The sequence below is a fragment of the Schistocerca serialis genome, chromosome 6 (assembly GCF_023864345.2).
Source record: "Schistocerca serialis cubense isolate TAMUIC-IGC-003099 chromosome 6, iqSchSeri2.2, whole genome shotgun sequence".
Taxonomy (NCBI): domain Eukaryota; kingdom Metazoa; phylum Arthropoda; class Insecta; order Orthoptera; family Acrididae; genus Schistocerca; species Schistocerca serialis.
The window spans coordinates 232680023-232699103 of NC_064643.1; the positions used below are offsets into that span (position 1 = coordinate 232680023).

The window sequence follows — 19081 nt, forward strand, 5'->3', positions numbered from 1 at the left end:
CACACATCCATCCCCGAGGCAGGATTCGAACCTGCTACCGGAGCGATGGCGTGGTTCCAGACTGAAGCGCCTAGAACCGCTCGGCCACCACGGCCGGCCTATTAGAGTCCTGATCTGGCACACATTTCCACTTGACACTATAGAATTTATTTCAATTCCGTATGGGAGTTGATAGAAATTTCTCTTTCCTCATAGAGTAGTGAAATTAGTGTTCTGCTGCTTCGTGGCTTTTCGCGTATTTGGGGGAGGGGAAACTTTGGTCAGATATCGATGTCCATTGGGGTGGAACTGCGCCTCTTGGCTGTTTGTTGTAATAAACACCACAGAGATTTAAGCATGCTAAAGCTTCATTTGCGTCGCTAGTGCACTGGTGTAACTGTTGGCTAACCTTAAACTATTTGATGAATTAATATGACGTCCGTCACTGTGTCAGTGTAGATAGCTGCAATGCAGAGAACACAGTTTCGACAACCAGTACAGCCAACAATTTTTACTTGGTGGGAGGACTGGGCTGGGATGCCCTCAGCCCCTTGATACCAACTGAGGAGCTACCAGATTAAGAGGTAGCGGCTCCAAGGTCTAAACGTTGCCGACAGCCGGGAGAGCGGTGTACTGACCCAAGAACCCTCCATGCTGCTTCGGCATTAAGAACGCATGGCAGAGTATGAAACTGCAGCCGGTAGACATTACGTCATCTTCAGGTCCTGCTTGGGGAGATTCATACTTACGTTTCTATTAACACTGAACCGGAGGTGTTTCACTGCACAAAACGTTTCTACATACACAGAGATGCGCTCGTAAATGGCCTGGTAATAGGTAGGCTTAGCAATAGTTCAAAAATGGTTCAAATGACTCTGAGTAATGTGGGACTTAACATCGGGGGCCATCAGGCACCTACAACTTAGAACTACTTAAACCTAAGCCACCTAAGGACATCACACACATCCATACCCGAGGCAAGATTTGAACCTGCGACTGTAGCGTTTGTGCGATTCCAGACTGAAGCGCCTAGAGCCGCTCGGCCACACCGGCCGGCCTTAACAGTAGTTATGGCAGCTTTGGTAGTGAAAGAAACATAACTGAACGTGTGAGACAAACTGGAAGCCGAGGCCTCCTTTTTGTTTTTTTATTTATCTGTTCGTTCATTGTGCATTTTATGTCCTTAGAAAATAAAGATAGCATATTATGAGTAATAAAAATTAGTTGATCGCTTAACTTCCTAGTCTATATGCATTTAAAGGAATTACTTTTGATGCAAGTGCAGTTTACATGCACAAATATAAAAAATATCTGTAATTATAGTTGCTGTGTTGTACTCAATAGTTGCTTATGAAAACAGTAGCATGCCTTATATAAGATCAAAGAAGAATTCAAGCAGTGATTGATATGTTTCTGCTTTGAGGTATTTTTTGCTCTACTTTTTTTTAAGAAATTGTGTTTTCTAGCGCTATGTCATAAATCTGCATTGTTATTTTATTTTTACTACAACATTTGTCTGCTTCACGTTGAAAATCTACGATTTTCGCACAAAATCCTGAATTAAACGTTCAAAATTACAGTTTGGCTATCAGTACTGTTTATTTGGAATATACAGCAGGATAACTATGTAGAACTAAAATGTTCCGATAGCTACACGGCCCTTTATATACCTTCGCCAGTTTCTATATGGTTCAACACTTGCAGTTCTTAAGGGAATTTACTAACTCACTGATCGAGTACGTAAACAAGTCTGTCGTAATGAAGTGACGGCCGATAGATACGCAACACACTTAACGCACATGTAATGCGATTACGATCTCACGTGATCAGTACTGCGAGGAACACTTTCGTAGTCTACGCTTGCTTAGGTCAGTGTACGGTAGCTTATGGCAGTTTTGCCACTCTATACACGGACACAAACAGTACACACGTAACACAGTTATTGAAAACATGCTAACTACTGCCCATATGCTAATTTGAATAAATAAATGCGACGTGTAACAGAAAATACAAATAATCAAACGGATATTAGATCGCCAAAGCAAACCGAAAATGGAAATATATTCAATTTCAGACAATTGAGGGTATTTTATGTCAAGAAAACGAAACACTTACAGTGATATAAATTTTTTTGGTAGTGGGACAGATGTTTCCAGAATGAGATTTTCACTCTGCAGCGGAGTGTGTGCTGATATGGAACTTCCTGGCAGAAGTATGGCTGTGACGACGGGGCGTGAGTCGTGCTTGGGTAGCTTAGTTGGTAAAACACTCTCCCGCGAAAGGCAAAGGTGTCGAGTTCCAGTCTCGGTCCGGCACACAGTTTTAATCTGTCAGGAAGTTTCATGGACAGATGTTATTTGAGTACCTATAATAGTAACTGAAAAGTGCCTACGGACACTATAAGCACATAAAGGAAGAAATTAATGAAGCTCTTTATCATATATACATTTTTTATAGATTCGTTGTGTTTTGTGTTGACAAGTGTTTCTTTCAGAAGCAACAGACGCTTTCATTTTTGTTTTCTGATTTCTTTAAGCTGAAGCATGTTCTTTCTCGATCGTTCAAGGCATCACTTAGCAGCATCAGAAGAACGAATCCTATGATTTCGAAAACAGAGTGAGTAACACAGCCGAGTTGTGAACGTGTTTGAGTATTTGTTATTAGGCAGCTAAACGTTGGTCTTGCTAGTAATCCAGGTCCGCAGGTTGCCGACGTTGGCGAACACTGTGCCGGAGCTCTCGCAGGCGGCGTACATGCCGAACGAGACGACGCCGACCTGCGTCCCGGCGCTCACCAGCGGACCCCCAGAGTCGCCCTGGCACGCTGCCCGCCCCGCCACGCCGGCGCACACCATGCGCTGCGTCACCTCGAGAGGCGGCAACGGCGTCGAGTCCATGTAGCTCTGGCACGCCTGCCGGTCCACGACGCTGAGGTCCACCTTCTGGAGGGTGTCCACCACGCCGCCGTTGAACTGCACCGAGCCCCAGCCGGTCAGCGTGGCAGCGAGGCCGCCAGGTGGGTCGTAATTCGCGGCGGCCAGACTCACAACCTGCACGTTAGCTCCCAGGGGGAAGGAGTCAGAGGTCTGAAACCGGATACGAAATATTCATCTCACTATCGAATTCACTCTCTCAGTCATACAAATTCCTGGGTGTAGCACGTTGTAAGGATATTAAATGGAACCATGACATTGACATAATTGTCGGTAAAATAGATCGGCAAAGTACAGTTCCTTGGTAACGAACTAGGAGAATACATCCATCTAATATGGAGGCAAAACAAGCGTACCACCCATCCTAGAATTACACTACTGGCCATTAAAATTGCTACACTATGAAGGTGATGTGCTACAGACGCGAAATTTAACCGACAGGAAGAAGATGCTGTGATATGCAAATGATTAGCTTTTCAGAGCATTCACACGAGGTTGGCTCCGGTGGCGACAACTACAACGTGCTGACATGAGGAAAGTTTCCAACCGATTTCTCATACACAAACAGCAGTTGACCGTCGTTGCCTGGTGAAACGTTGTTGTGATGCCTTGTGTATGGAGGAGAAATGCGTACCATCACATTTCCGACTTTGATAAAGGTCGGATTGTAGCCTATCGCGATTGCGGTTTATCGTATCGTGGAATTGCTGCTCGCGTTCGTCGAGTTCCAATGACTGTTAGCAGAATATGAAATAGGTGGGATCAGGAGGGTAATACGGAACGCCGTGCTGGATCCCAACGGCCTCGTATCACTAGCAGTCGAGATAACAGGCATCTTATTCGCATGGCTGTAACGGATCGTGCAGCCACGTCTCTATCCCTGAGTCAACAGATGGGGACGTTTGCAAGACAACAACCGTCTGCACGAACAGTTCGACGACGTTTGCAGCAGCATGGACTATCAGCTCGGAGACCATGGCTGTGGTTACCCTCGACGTTGCATCACAGACAGGAGCGCCTACGATGGTGTACTCAACGACGAACCTCGGTGCACGAATGGCTAAACGTCATTTTTTTCGGGTGAATCCAGGTTCTGTTTATAGCATCTCGATGTTCGCATCCGTGTTTGGCGCAATCGCGGTGAACGCACATTGGAAGCGTGTATTCGTTATCGCCATACTGGAGCATCACCCGGCGTGATGGTACGGGGTGCCATTGCTTACACACCTCAGTCACCTCTTGTTCGCATTGACGGCACTTTGAACAGTGGACGTTAAATTTCAGATGTGTTACGACCCGTGGCTCTACCCTTCGTTCGATCCCTGCGAAACCCTACATTTCCTCAGGATAATGCACGTCCGCATGTTGCAGGTCCTATACGGGCCTTTCTGGATACAGAAAATCTTCGACTGCTGCCCTGGCCAGCACATTCTCCACATTTCTCACCAATTGAAAACGTCTGGTCAATGGTGGCCGAGCAACTGGCTCGTCACAATACGCCAGTGACTACTCTTGATGAACTGTGGTATCGTATTGAAGCTGCATGGGCAGCTATACCAGTACACTCCATCCCAGCTCTGTTTGACTCAATGCCCAGGCGTATCAAGACCGTTATTTCGGCCAGAGCTGATTGTTCTGGGTATTGATTTCTCAGGATCTATGCACCCAAATTGCGTAAAAATTTAATCACATGTCAGCTCTAGTATAATATATTTGTCCAATGAATACCCTTTTATCATATGCATTTCTTCTTGGTGTAGCAATTTTAATGGCCAGTAGTGGATATGAGTGACTTCCCCAAAAGAACATACATCACTCATTTGTCTAATTGTCACACCTCGATGGGCTATGAATCCAAAACCGTCAGAGCGGCCGCACATTTACGTTCGACCTCCAGTGGGATTCTAAAATTATCGAGCATGGGCGACATGGACAGGGACTGCGGGTAAGTCGTGGTGCTAGGTGGGAAGAAGGTAGCGCCCAGGAGTGTGATTAACAGCCGTCCGCTGTGGCCGAGCGGTTCTAGGCGCTTCAGTCCGGAACCCTGCGACTACAACGGTCACAGGTTCGAATCCTGCCTCTGGCGTGGATGGGTGTGAGGTTCTAAAGTTTGTTAGGTTTAAGTATTTCTAAGCTCTAGGGGACTGACGACCTCAGATGTTAAGTCCCTTAGAGCTCAGAGCCATTTAAACTCTTTTGTGTTTAACAGTGTTCCGGCACGTGATGACGACCACCTACTTCTTGTATGGTAACAAATTTTATGAAATGATGGACGGTATGGCGATGGGCTCTCCGTTGTCTCCTTCACTGGCTAACTTTTTTAATGGAGAATTTTGAGGAACGTGCATTAAATTCGGCTCCCCTCCATCCATCCTTATTTTATCGTTATGTTGACGATGATTTGTCCACACGGCGCAGAAGCTCTGGAACAATTCATAGAACACATGAACAGCATACATTCGAACATCCAGTTCAGTGTCGAGATGGAGAAGGAAGGGAGACGGCCTTTCTTAAACGTTTTAGTACAATGACAGGCGGACGGGCGTCTTGGCCACTCTGTATACCGTAAGCCGACGCACATGGATTTATACCTGAGTGCACAGAGTTTCCATCATCCTGCTCAGAAGAGAGTCGTTTTGAACACGTTGGTATATAGAGCAAGAACTGTTTCTGACGACGACCACTTTAGGCTTGAGATTAACCATCTGAAGTACGTGTTCCGAAAGACTGGCTATGGTGCACGCGATATAAAGGCAGCATTCTCCAAAAAAAGGAAACTTGTAAATGCTGCACACCCACAGGATGAAACACCGATTGCGGTTCTTCCTTTTTGTGGCGCGATTTCCAGCAAAATAGGAAGATTCCTGAGTAGACGAGGTATAAGGCCGATTTTTCGTCCTCCTCAGAAAATTAAGGAGATGACGCACCCTGTTAAGGACAATCTCGGCCTCAGGGTCCCTGGAGTTTATAATATCGCCTGTGAGTGTGGAAGCAATTATATAGGTCAGACGATTCGTACCGTTTCCGACCGCTGTGCAGAAAACCAACGCCATATTAAAAATAGAGAACTGGAGAAATCGGCAATTGCGGAGCACAACCTCACGAACAAACACAAAATATTGTTTGATGAAACAAAAATTCCGTCCCATGCCTCCACGTACTGGTATTCTGTTATTAAGGAGGCTGTTGAAATAAGAATGAGCCAAAAGAACTTTAACCGCGATAGCGAATACCATCGGAGCTGTGCATGGAAACAAGCGCTTGATGAAGAGAGAATAAGAGACGTTCCTTCCAAGGTTTACGTTCCAACGGAAGCGGTGGCGCCACCGGCGAACACAGTGACATCGTCTGCGACAGCAGTACGCAATCGCCGACCAATCACAAGCCGACCAATCAGAAGCCGTCCACGGGCTATAAAAAAGGCAGTCAGCTCCTGACGATGACGATGGAGGTAATCGTCGAAAGTTCGAGATTTTATAAAGAACTGACGCGGCAAGAATACCGAGAATGTTTTACATATAACAGCGTATCCGGTGGCGCAGTGTTTAACAGAGTTGCCTAGTAAACAGTAAGTCCTAGGTTCAAGTCTAGGTCTGGCACACATTTTCAATCGTCGCTGCTTATTTCGCATAATGTCACCTTCAGTACTCATGCTATCTTAAAATCTTGGTCAAGGCTGTAGAACAAGTACAACAGAACTAACACGCAATAATAAATGTATACAAAGAAAAGCAGCTCGAGTGGTCACTGGTAAGTCCGATCCATGGGTGAGCGTTGCGGTGATGCTGAAAAAATGAACTGGAAGATACTTGAAGGTAGTGTCCAACTATCCCTTACAAAGATCTATATGAGGAATCTAGTACTGTACTACTGCCTCCCATTAAGGATCACGAAGGCAAGATAAGTCCAGATAGCCTCTTATTTTAAGCAATCAGTCTTCCCACTCTCCATACGTGAACGAAATTTCCAGAAGCCCCAGTGCGCTAGTAACTGACACTCTGGAAAGTACTGTGATGCACTTCACAGTGGTTTGCTGAGTATAAATGTAAACGTGGATGTAGGTACGATCGATTTCGTGGTCGTTGTAAGTTCCCCTTAAATTTTTGTACTTTAGGAACATCTCTCGTAAATATCAGGGCCGGTAATGAAAGTGGCGTTCATCAATGTGCTTAAATTTTGCTGCCACACGCACTGAGTAAGTTAATAGTACTCCGTATGAAACGTTTCTTGCTGTAACATAGCATCAACATCTAGAACTTCGCAATGTGGAACTTCTTTACTTGAACAACGGTTCGTCTAAGATCCCGCGTAGGAATTTTCTTTAAGGGGTGTACTGGAGCCACGGTATTCCTGCTCTGAGTAGCATCGAGAGTAATGTCTGCTACATGCTGTCGACTGTGAGTCATATAGTAGTAGAAATTCTAGCATTCCCAAGTGAGTCACTACTTATCTCTCGTAATACTTTACTGAATAAATTGAGTAAAGTAACGAAATGAAATAATTTCATTTAGAACAGATTTTACCGTCCACACAGATTCGCTGCATTTTTGGAAACGACCGATTTCGGTTTACCATCCTCATATATTGTTGTACCAGTGAAAAGAGACCAGCTAATCAGCACGATTTATGTGCTACGTAAGAAGATAATACCTTGTCATCCATACAATCAGATCTGAGGATGGTTTATGGGCAACAGAAATTGGTAATTCTATCAAATGAAAAATCCGTGACGAGAGAAATGTGTGGAAAAACGTGTATGTCAACAGGACACATCTAGAAGGATTCAGTGTACGAATGGAGACAGATGTGGGGAGGGGGCACGCAGTAGAAATTATAAAGAGACTTTAACATTTGATAATAGTAAGCAGGATGTAATACATTTAGGTTTGAGCATTTATACAGATTTGAAAAGACTTGCATAGGATAGACTAACTTGGAGAGTAGTTTCACCCAATCTTCGGACTGAAAACCACAGCAACAACATTGTTAAAAAAAGGATTTCTATAAACTGGTGATTATTTTTCTGGTGTCTTTCGGTGCCTTATGATACATGATTTCTATGCAACCCTTACGTATTCTTTAGTGAACATTCGGTAGCCCATGAGAATAGCTGCTTTGGCACCGAGTATCTCAAACTAAAAACTCATCTTAATTTTGTCGGGTTATATGACTACAGAACCAGAATTTGAAGATATACTTCACGTAACTATAATGAAATGTTCTCCGCGGGGCTTTGAACAACCAAAACAAATGTGGGTTATTAGTGCTCCGTTTTAGCTATTCTCCAGGTAATACTTTGACCGCAGAGTTCACGGACTTAAATTATACGTCTTTGGCTATAAATGACAATTTAAAAACCAGGGAAAAATTTCAATCTGAAACTGGATACAAGACCATGCTTCGCTGAACGCCTGAAAGCTGCAAACTACAACAGAGCAGAAACAGCGATCTACAAAAGGTATGGGGACTTTGCGGAAATTCTGCAGGGTCACGGCGGACTGTGAACAACACGGCGGACTGTGAACAACACGGTGCATCAAATATAGGGCACAATTAGAGCTACAGAGAGCCCTCCGTCTACCATTTGTAAGCCATATCCCACATTCTGCCACGCGGATATCTACTGCACTTGTTTCAGAGTACACGGTTCTTCAGAATCCACAGATACCAATAAATAAGGGAATTAGTGAAAACCTGGCAACCATTAATTTCAACCCAACAAGTGTTGGACTCTAAACAGTCCAACCGAAGATCGAAAAATGCCGTGTTAGTCAACTACACCAGTCAGTTCACGACTGCTACGTGAGACACGGTCAACTAGAAAAGCCCAACTACGGAAGATGTAAAACTTCATGGCATATTAAAACTGTCTGCATGACCGAGACTTGAACTGGAGACTTCTATTTTTTATGTGCAAGTGTTCTACCGTTTCATGAGTGGAACTGACAGTTCCCAGAAATTTTGGTTGTAATGCTGAAAGACAGACTGTCCCTCACATAAGATGATCATACATGAGAGATATCAGAATGATTTTCTGATGGTGGTACCAGATATCATTGACGATATTAGCATTTTAATATCCAGTTAAGAATTTTGTGTTATTTTCGTTATAATTATCAGTTGTTTACTACTATATGGGTTCAAACGGCTCTGAGCACTATGGGACTCAACTGCTGAGGTCATTAGTCCCCTAGAACTTAGAACTAGTTAAACCTAACTAACCTAAGGACATCACAAACATCCATGCCCGAGGCAGGATTCGAACCTGCGACCGTAGCGGTCTTGCGGTTCCAGACTGCAGCGCTTTAACCGTACGGCCACTTCGGCCGGCTTACTACTATATATTTATCTTTTGCACATTTGTTATAATGTCTTGTGTCTTTTCATTGTTCTTTATTTACATAACATAGTTTGCGAAGTATGCCTTACAAGAAATAAATATTACTGCAGTCCAACTAAAGCCCTCCAGTGCATTTTTTATTACAGAGAGGCTCTCCCATGAAGCTAAGTAAGCCTTCAGCAAGTATGCTTAAGAATTGAAGCTTCTCATCAGCACAGCGTATGCTCCGCCTAGACGAGACTCTACTATTCGCAGCTCAGTTCATCATACACACTGTAGACGAGCGAGAACAAGCACGAGACCGATGCCGTAATCCAGGCGTTCCCCGACAGCCGCTTGCTCAGCACTTACGCCACGCCAGCGGCAACTATTGCTGGTGAGATAATCGAAGCTTCGATACGATGTGGCCCATGGGAAGCCCTGCACGTGATGCCAGACCCCATCCCCAAGATCTGCCATGTCGTAAATAAAAAATGGTCATCAGGCCAGACTGGGTATGTTGGCACAGCCGGTCTTCGAAATGGCCTCCGCTATAATGGTGTCCACTTCTTCAGCTGAGTGGTCAGTAGGTCTGAATGCCATGCCCTGCCATAGATTTGTATGGCCAAGGGCCAACCAACGTTCTATCAGCGCCCAGCCACGACGTTCTGTTAGAACAAGCGGTTGCCCATCAGCCTCAAGTCCATGATTCCTCACCGAACAAGGCAGCAGCCAACCAGTGGGCTGGGCATTGGCTTATTCCCGCCACGGTTACGGGGCCTATGTTTACCGAGAGCGGGCGATCCCTGCCCTTTTGGGGTTACTGTACCTACTCCTGTCTCCTCTTCCTTCCATCAAGACCTTTCATTATAGTGACATGGTACACTGATTGAATGATTTTATGATGTTATAACCACACCAGATATGTAATAAATTTATCAGTGAGTTCTCATTTTGTATGTATGTAGTGTCACGTACTCAAGGGATGAATGTAGGGGAAGCAAACTCAGCAGTTCACTCATGGAAAGGTCTTAGTGGAGGTGGCTTGCCGTTGCTCTCCTCTGACCTGTTATGAAGTGTCCAGTATGTATGCCTGTCTTACGGGTGACCGTGATGAGTGTTTATATAGAGTAGTGTTAGGTTTACGTCATCATCAACGAAATAAATGGGGAGGGTGAATCCCAGTGCCGGCACATAGCCGAAAAACACCAAGAGGGCCGCCGAATGTAACGTCCCCATCCGACGGAAGGATCACCATCAACAGTGACACATACCATCACTTCATGAGACGCTTTGAATTTTATCCAGACGTTGGCGTTAGGAACGGCGAGGAGAATCTTTTCGCCACCACCACTCCTTCCCCGCTACTGGCCACATTATTAGCAGTCGAAATTTCGTCCGCCACCAAAATTCTAACTGGCTTACCTCGGAGTCGAAAGCCGCCCCACAGGTGTGCGTCAGTGACCTAGGCTACGGAGCCCTGTTAAGTTTTCAATTTTTTGTGTTCTCTCATTTATACTAACAAGCTTAAATACTTTAGGACAAGCTGCTTAATAGCGTGTTAGTCCACCTTTAACGCACAGTACAACAATACGGCGATTCTACGAGCCATGGGTTCAATAACATCTGATGCGATTCCGGAGATAAGTGCTATCTGATGGCCATGCACAGTCACATAAAACCCTCTGGAGATTTGTGGGCGTAGGGATAGTGCTAAGTAGTGTATCAGATGTGTTCCTTCGGGTTCAGCTGAAGAGCACTTGTTCACTAAGTCATCAATGTGAGTTAAGTGTCACGCTCCTCAAACCCCTGGAGCATTGTGACATTGACTGTCCGCCTACTTAGCTGGGTGCTAACGTGCCCACCTCCCATGCAAGTGTGCCCGGGTTCCGTTCCCGGCCGGGGACTGAGTGTTGTGTAGTCCTCATCTTCACTTCCTCCTCATCACCGGCGCACAGTTCGCCCAATGTGGCGTCGAATGAAATCAGATTTGCACTTGGCAGCCGAACGTCACCGAATAGGGGCCTTCTGACCAAAGATGCCATACGCTCATTTCCTTGTTTTGTGACATGGTCTGATATTTTGCTGAGTGATTCCTTCGCTGTTCGGGATGACAACAAACATGAAGGGATCCCGGAAGTCTGCAGTAACACTTATATAGTCAACAGCTGTCAGGTAATCTTCGACTGTTGTCACAGGAGAATACCCACAAGCATATATTGACCCCACCAACCCACAGCCGCAGACACTGTGCGATGCAGGTTTCAAGCATCTGTTCGTCAGTGGGATGGTGAATCCATACATGACAAGAAACGTGATTCGTCTGACCAGAAGATACATTTACATTCATCCATGGTCCAGTTTCGATAATCCTCGTCCCTCTGCAATCGTAACTCATCTTGTCAATGAATCAATACAAGAACATATAGGCGTCGTCAGCTCCAAGCTCTCATATTGAATGTGCGCTTAACGGTGTGCCGCGAAACATTGTACCTGCACCATCATTAAATTCTGTCGTCAGATATGCTACAGATCGCGGCTTATACTGCACTGGAGCTACAAGCCTCCAACGTCCATTTACCGTGATGAGGCACGGATGCCCCGTGCATTTCTCCTACTCGTGGGTTCATCGTCCTTCAATCATTTTTCATAGATACTCAAGACAGTAGCACAAACAGTCAATAACTTTCACTGCTAGCAGGATACGCTTTTCCAAGCAGCTGGCCACAACAACCTGCCCCTTGCCAAAGTAATTTCTATGAAGGGATTTCCCTACTTGCGGCCTATATTGTTGCTATAATGATTCCCCAATCATGTCTGTTCCACTTTTATACTCTCCGTAACGTGTGACATACCCGTAAGGCCACCATGCTGCAGTCAATCTCTCGCCGAGCGGTAGTCATAATATCTTTGCTCGTCAGTGTAGTTAACACACTCTAACACAACGAAAGATGCACACGATGGAGTTATCCGAATATGCCCGAAATCTATAGATGTGATCAACATGTACAGACAAAAAAATGCGTACAATTTCAGAAAAATTGCATGATTTATTCAAGAGAAAGAGTTTCACCATAATGCATTGGTTTCCTACGGCCCTTATGCGAGCGGTTATTCAGTTTGTGATTGATTTATATTTGTTTGATGTCCTTAGGGCTGTCGTGCCCAAGTCTATCCAATTGGTGCGCTAGATCGTGAAAATCGCGAGCTGTTTGGAGGGCCTGCTCACAGAGTTCCAAAAATTCTCAACTGGGAAGAGATTCGCCGACCTTTATGGCCAAAGCAGGGTTTGGCAACCGCGAAGACAGGCAGTAGAAACTCTCGCCGCGTATGAGCGGGCATTATTTTGAAGAAAGCAAGCATAGTGTGGCTTACCAGGTAGAGCAGCAAAACAGGGTCCAGAATATCGTCGACGTACCGTTGTGCTGAAGGGGGTTGCAGATGAAAACCAAAGGGCTTCAACAGCGAAAAGAAGTGACACCGCAGACCGTCACTCCTGGTTGTCGGACCGCATGCTAGATGACAGACAGGAGCTCAAGACATTTCCACTCCAATCAACGACATTCCAGGCCGCAGACTTATGGAGATATCCCAGGTAGCAACGGGACACCAACCTGGCTGTCGCCACTATATACCCGACCATCAGGAGTCATGGTCTCGGATGACCTTTCCATAGGAGAACTCCTTTGGTTGTCATCTGTAGCTCCCTTGCAGTGCAGCGGTATGTCGACAAAATTGTACGCCCCACCTTTCTACCCTTCATGGTAACATACTCTGCGCTTGGATTTCAGTAAAATTATGCCCGCCTACATAAGACGAGAGTTTCTACTGCTTACCTTCGTGCTTGCTGAACCCCATATTGACCAGCAAGGTAGCCGAATCTCTCCCCAAATTAGAACGTTTGCAAAGTTATCGGTAGGGCTTTTCAAACATCTCGGGGTGTTTGACGATCTCTGAAATCAGTTTGACAGATTGTGGCACGATATCTCTCAGGAGGGCACCCAAAAACTGTCATTCAGTCAGTTCCAAACCGAATAACTGTCTGCATAAGGCTCAGAGATGGACCAACATGTTATTAATTTGCTCAACTGGTGCAGCTCTTTCCCTCGAATTTTTCTGAAATTGTAATCATTTGTTTTCCTGCGCAGGTGCATCATATTTACCGATTTCCACCGCATTCAGATAATTCCCTCATGGTGCGTCGTTTTTTTGTGTCATGGCCTGGATGTACACTACTGGCCATTAAAATTGCTACACCAAGAAGAAATGCAGATGATACAGGGGTATTCATTGGACAAATATATTATACACGAACTGACATGTGATTACAGTTTCATGCAGTTTGGATGCATAGATCCTGAGAAATCAGTATCCAGAACAACCACCTGTGGCCGTAATAACGGCTTTGATACGCCTGGGCATTGATTCAAACAGAGCTTGAATGGCGTGTACAGGTACAGCTGCCCATGCAGCTTCAACACGATACCACAGTTCATCAAGAGTAATAACTGGCGAATTGTGACGAGCCAGTTGCTCGGTCACCATTGACCAGACGTTTTCAATTGGTGAGATATCTGGAGAATGTGCTGGCCAGGGCAGCAGTCGAACATTTTCTGTATCCAGAAAGGACCTGCAACATACGGTCTGCATTATCCTGCTGAAATGTAGGGATCGAATGAAGGGTAGAGCCACGGATCGTAACACATCTGAAATGTAACGTCCACTGTTCAAAGTGCCGCCATTGCGAACAAGAGGTGACGGGAACGTGTACTGTCTGTGATGCAGCGTCTAGGGTAACCGCAGCCATGGTCTCTAAGCTGATAGTCTATGCTGCTGCAAACGACGTCGAACTGTTCATGCAGGTGGTTGTTGTCTTGCAAACGTCGCCATCTGATGACTCAGGGATCGAGATGTAGCTGCACGATCCGTTACAGCCATGCGGATAAGATGCCTGTCATCTCGACTGCTAGTGATACGAGGCCGTTGAGATCCAGCACGGCGTTCCGTATTACCCTCCTGAACCCACCGATTCCATATTCTGCTAACAGTCATTGGATCTCGACCAACGGGAGCAGCAATGTCGCGATAGGATACAATCCGACCCTTATCAAAGTCGGAAACTTGATGGCACCTCCTCCCACGAGGCATCGCAACAACGTTTCATCAGGCAACGCCGTTCAGCTGATGTCTGAGTATGATAAATCGGTTGCAAAACTTTCATCAAGTCAGCACGTTGTAGGTGTCGCCACCGGCGCCAACCTTGTGTGAATGCTCTGAATAGCTAATCATTTGCATATTACAGCATCTTCTTCCTGTCGGTTAAATTTCGCGTCTGCAGCACGTCCTCTTTGTAGTGTAGCAATTTCAATGGCCTGTAGTGTATAAACCCTTTCCACCAACATATTCGTGTCGTTAGCAACAGCAAGAGAATAAACGCAACAGAAGAGACCCACCTGCACTACTGCGATGTCGTAGTCATTCGTGTAGAAATTGTAACTCTCGTGCCATGTAACAGAGGACGCGCTGTGAACACTGCCGCCGCTGTCACGCGTCGTCGTGCCTACGCGCATGCCCAGTCTGCTCGCGGACGTACCCAAGACGCAGTGGGCGGCAGTGAGAGTCCAGGTCCCGCTAATGATGGAAGCGCCGCAGAAATGGGAGCCATCTTGCAGCAGCGACGCCTGGTAAGGGTAGTCAGAGATGCTGACATCACTGCCTCCGATGACCCGACCCCGGCCAAAGAACACGGGCCGAGCCCTGGTGGGCAACGCCAAGCCCTGAGCTAACAGGCACACAGTTACAACGAGCGTACGGAGCATGGTGGACCACAAGCGTGCTACGTACACTCCTGTATTGCTCTTCTTATATTTCACGGCGGGACGGACTCATTAACGCTGATAAAAATCTCTTCCATAAATAGGTGTTCTACATTAAGAGTAGTCACGCGCCTTCCCTTAGATAATTCTGTATGATCACTGCACGACAATACTTCATGATGTTATCGTACTCGATATGAAAACTACTCAGATGTCAGTCGTCACAACTTAGATAGACAGAAAAATCATTATCAGATGGTAATGACCGCGTGTCAATAATAGACCTTTGATATTAACTTAATTAAATGAAATTAAAAACCAGGTAATCAACATTAATAGTAAATCGACAATTCTCCTCTTAAGTGCAGAGGAGATATAGGTCAAAGACCTCATTGAAGGCCTCTGTGATGGCGAGGAGTTTCTGACGACATGATTGATGAAGAAATGGCAATCGAATTGGAAGACATAGTTTAATAGGCCATTGGAAGAATTGCAATGAAACCAGGCAGAAGAAATGGATAACATTCATTCGGAATTTCCGAAATGGGGGACGAGATCAATGTCCCGTCAACAATGAGTTCCTTAGAGACGAAGCACATGCTCGGACTTAGGAAGTACGGAGAAAGAAAGTGGCGGTGTTCTTCCCAAGGACATTCGGGAGGACGACGGTTCAATCCCGCGTCCGGCCGTCCTGATTTAGGTTTTCCGTGATTTCCCTAAATCGCTCCAGGCAAATGCCGAGATGGTTCTTTCGAAAGGGCACGGCTGACTTCCTTCCCAGTCCTTCCCTAAACCGATGAGACCGATGACCTCGCAGTTTGGTCTCTTCCCCCAAACAACCCAAACCTCTTCCCAAGGAACCATCCCGACATTTGCCTTAACAGACTATGGGAAATCACGGAAAACCTAAATATGGATGGCCGAACGCGGGTTTGGACCGTCGTCTTCCGAATGCGAGTGTAGTGTGCTAACTATTGCGCTATCCGGCTCGGTAATTTCTGAAATCATTTGTGGGAAGGGGGAGGAGGGGGAAGGGGCAACCAAACGACTATTCAAGTTCGTTTCTGGCATCTAAAAGCCCGGAGAGATACCTTCAGGCTTTTGGACAAATGGCGACCACGTAATGTAGAAGACAAAAAGGTAAGTGCGACAATTACTGCATAAAAATTTCTTACAAGAATATTAAAAAGGAGAATGGAACAGAAAATTGAGTTTTCGTTAGGTAACAGTCAGTTTCACACCAGGGAGGCAGTTCTAAAGTTGTGTTGATTATGGAAGGAAATCTTAAGAAAAATGTAGAAACATTGATAGAGTTTCTCTACCAAAAATAGCGTTCCATAATGTAAAATGATGCTAGATGGTCTAAATTCTGCGGAAAATATAAGTAGACCATGGGCAAAGATGGATACTATACAATATGTACAAAAACCAAGAGATAAGAATTAGAATATAACGCCAAAAGCGTAGTGCTCGGATTAAAAAAGGCTTAAAAAGGGATACAGCCCTTCACCCATACCGTTCAACCTAAACAGGATGTGAAACAGGAAGTGGTCTCCATAGTATCCTTTTTCTAGGAGTAGATCGAATAAACGCATTGACCCTCAATTATCGGCGTCATTGTTATCGAGAACTAGCAAAAGTGATGAACTGTGATAATTCCACCATGGTGTTACATTTACAAGCAATGGAGAGGTTCAAAAATCAGGTGTGTGGGTACAGCATGCTTTAAGCTAAACACACAAAAAATCTGCAGGTGGTCACATGTGTATCTCACCTTGCTCGTCTTCTGTTGGCTAGTGCAACACTGACGATTCCTTTACTACATAGTTACTGGTGATGAGGAATTTGTCTTTATGGGTAATATAACGGAACGAAAGGAATGATTGAGTGCAAACAAATCAGCAACTCCCCGTACAAAGGCATGAGCTTATCCTCAAAAGATAGAGGTATGAAAATGTTACAACAGAGACTATGTGATTACTATGAATTCCTTCCGTGCGATGCATCCATCACTACTGACATTTACTGTCAACAATTGGGACATCTTGCAAACGAAATCCAAGAACAACGACCAGGAGATTTCATGAAGTGATGGCAAAATCACCTGGCAAGGACTGCTAGTCAGACACAGGCGTTGTGCATACAGTATCTGTGAATGTGCTGTCCATGTGTAGAATGGGGATGGAGTGCAATCCGTCTGAGTTTGAGTGAGGGCAGATAGTGATGACCTGGAGGCTCGTCACCAACATTTCGGAAACTGCACGACTTGTCGGGCGTCGGTGGAGTGCTGTCGTGAGTATCTTCAATACCCGGCGCAACCAGGATGAAACCACGTCCGGATGTCGTGGGATTGGGCGGCTATCACTCATTACAGATGTCGGACGGCGTAGGCTCGGCAGACTGGTAAAACAGGGCAGGTGGCGAACTGTGGCGGAACTAACATCAGACTTCAAAGTTGATCGCAGTACAAGTGTGTCTGAACACTCAGTGCCTCGAAACCCCCCTAACGATGGGTCTTTGCATGTGGCGATTTTAACACCACGAAATCGGCAACTACAACTGAAATGGGCACTTGACCGTCGCCACTGGACGCTGGCGCAGTGACAGAGCTTCGCATGGTCTGATGAATTCCGATACCTTCTTCATCATGCTGATAGGAGGACGCGAATCCATCTTCTTCCAGGGCAAAAGCTGCTTGACACTTTTACTGCTAGACGGAGACAAGCTGGCGACGGCTCCATTATGCTCTGGGGAACATTCACTTGGACGTTAGTGAGCCCAGTGGAGCTCGTGCAAGGCACCATGGCGGCCACGGTGTATCGTACACTGGTTTATGACGATAGTTTACAAAAAGATTGAGCAGTGTGTGGCCCGTGATCCTGCCATCATGTATTTTACACCCTGTTTTTAACGTACTTCCACCTCACTCACTGAGCTGCTGCTTTGCCTGACCGTGACCGGCGCTAGCAGCGTGTATCGATATATTCCCTCTCGTAGTATCTACAGTTCAAATGGCTCTGAGCACTATGGGACTTAACTTCTAGTATCTATGCTCGACTGCTATTACTTCCCGGTCATTGTCTGTCGTAAGGGAGTTCGGTTCGCGAGTCAGCTGGAACGTATCTGGAGCGCAGTCCGGACCTGCCAGTCGGTGAGTTGCATGCGGCATTAGGGCAGTCGGATTGGAGCAGTGAGGTCTGCGTCAACATGGCTCTCCCGACCAGTGGCGCCACGCATCACTTGAGCCTGGCCACGGTCTTGGTGGATCGTCAGTAGGTCGTCCTACCGGACGACGGGTTTTGGCTCGCCGACCGTTCATGAGTCGGCTGTGTGCATCGACTCCCTATTTGTCTTCGTACGTGCTTAGTTGCTGTTGTATCGTTCAGGTCTTCGTGCAAGTGTTTGTCAGGTTGTCGTTAGTGCCAATAACGAATATTTTAAATGTTGTCGGCCTACTGGCTCTGAGAGGTCGGTCGTCTCATCCGGCGACGTGTAACTGGTTCTCTGAGCGCTTCTGGGCCCCTTCAGTTACCATCTTGTGGAACTTGGGTCAGTCCTTTCCTGGTTCAGGGATGTCGTTTAGCCAGTGGGGGTGTTTCCTCTGCATCGTTGGGTCCGAGCCAGTATTTCCGCTGTGGTGTGTCTGGAAGTGAGTGGAAAACGCACCAGCAGCGCAGCAGTCGCGGACGGACCAGCGGGCAGTCGGTCTGTTGGTGCGGACCAGGGAGGATACCTCCGCACGGTGCAGTCGGCTGGTTCCACTGCCGGTCGCTGTGCAGTGTCGGAGCGTGTGTGGAGCTGTTCGATTGCTACGAGCTTCGTGGCTCACCGACCCAGTACGACGGAGTTGAGTGGTGTTTTAAGTACCCAAGCCACGTCCATTCATGTTGTGTGGTTCGTTTCGGTGGTTCGCTGTTGGGGAGCTTTTCCTGTGAGCAACAGTGAGTGTTTGTATTGCTGAAATTTAGCCAACATGCGGTTCAATTAACTATTTTGGTTGACTCAAATTTTCTACCTTGTGCCCGTTAGTGTTCC

General features: G+C 46.1%; 1 protein-coding gene across 1 annotated transcript; it reads right to left on the reverse strand.

Moving 5' to 3' along the window:
* Positions 1–2647: 2647 nt before the first annotated feature.
* On the reverse strand, positions 2648–15049 carry LOC126484798 (trypsin alpha-3-like). The gene is made up of 2 exons (XM_050108394.1): positions 14684–15049; positions 2648–3064 (listed from the first exon to the last, which is right to left on the reverse strand). The coding sequence occupies exons 1-2, from the start codon at positions 15047–15049 to the stop codon at positions 2648–2650; spliced, it is 783 nt and encodes a 260-aa protein (XP_049964351.1).
* Between the last annotated feature and the right edge of the window lie 4032 nt (positions 15050–19081).

Bases quoted from the DNA above. Each gene is read 5' to 3' on its own strand.
- LOC126484798 (XM_050108394.1), bottom strand. From the start codon at position 15,049: ATGCTCCGTACGCTCGTTGTAACTGTGTGCCTGTTAGCTCAGGGCTTG. The intron at 3,065-14,683 runs GTGGGTCTCTTC...ATCCGGTTTCAG, and splicing joins ACGACATCGCAGTAGTGCAG to ACCTCTGACTCCTTCCCCCT.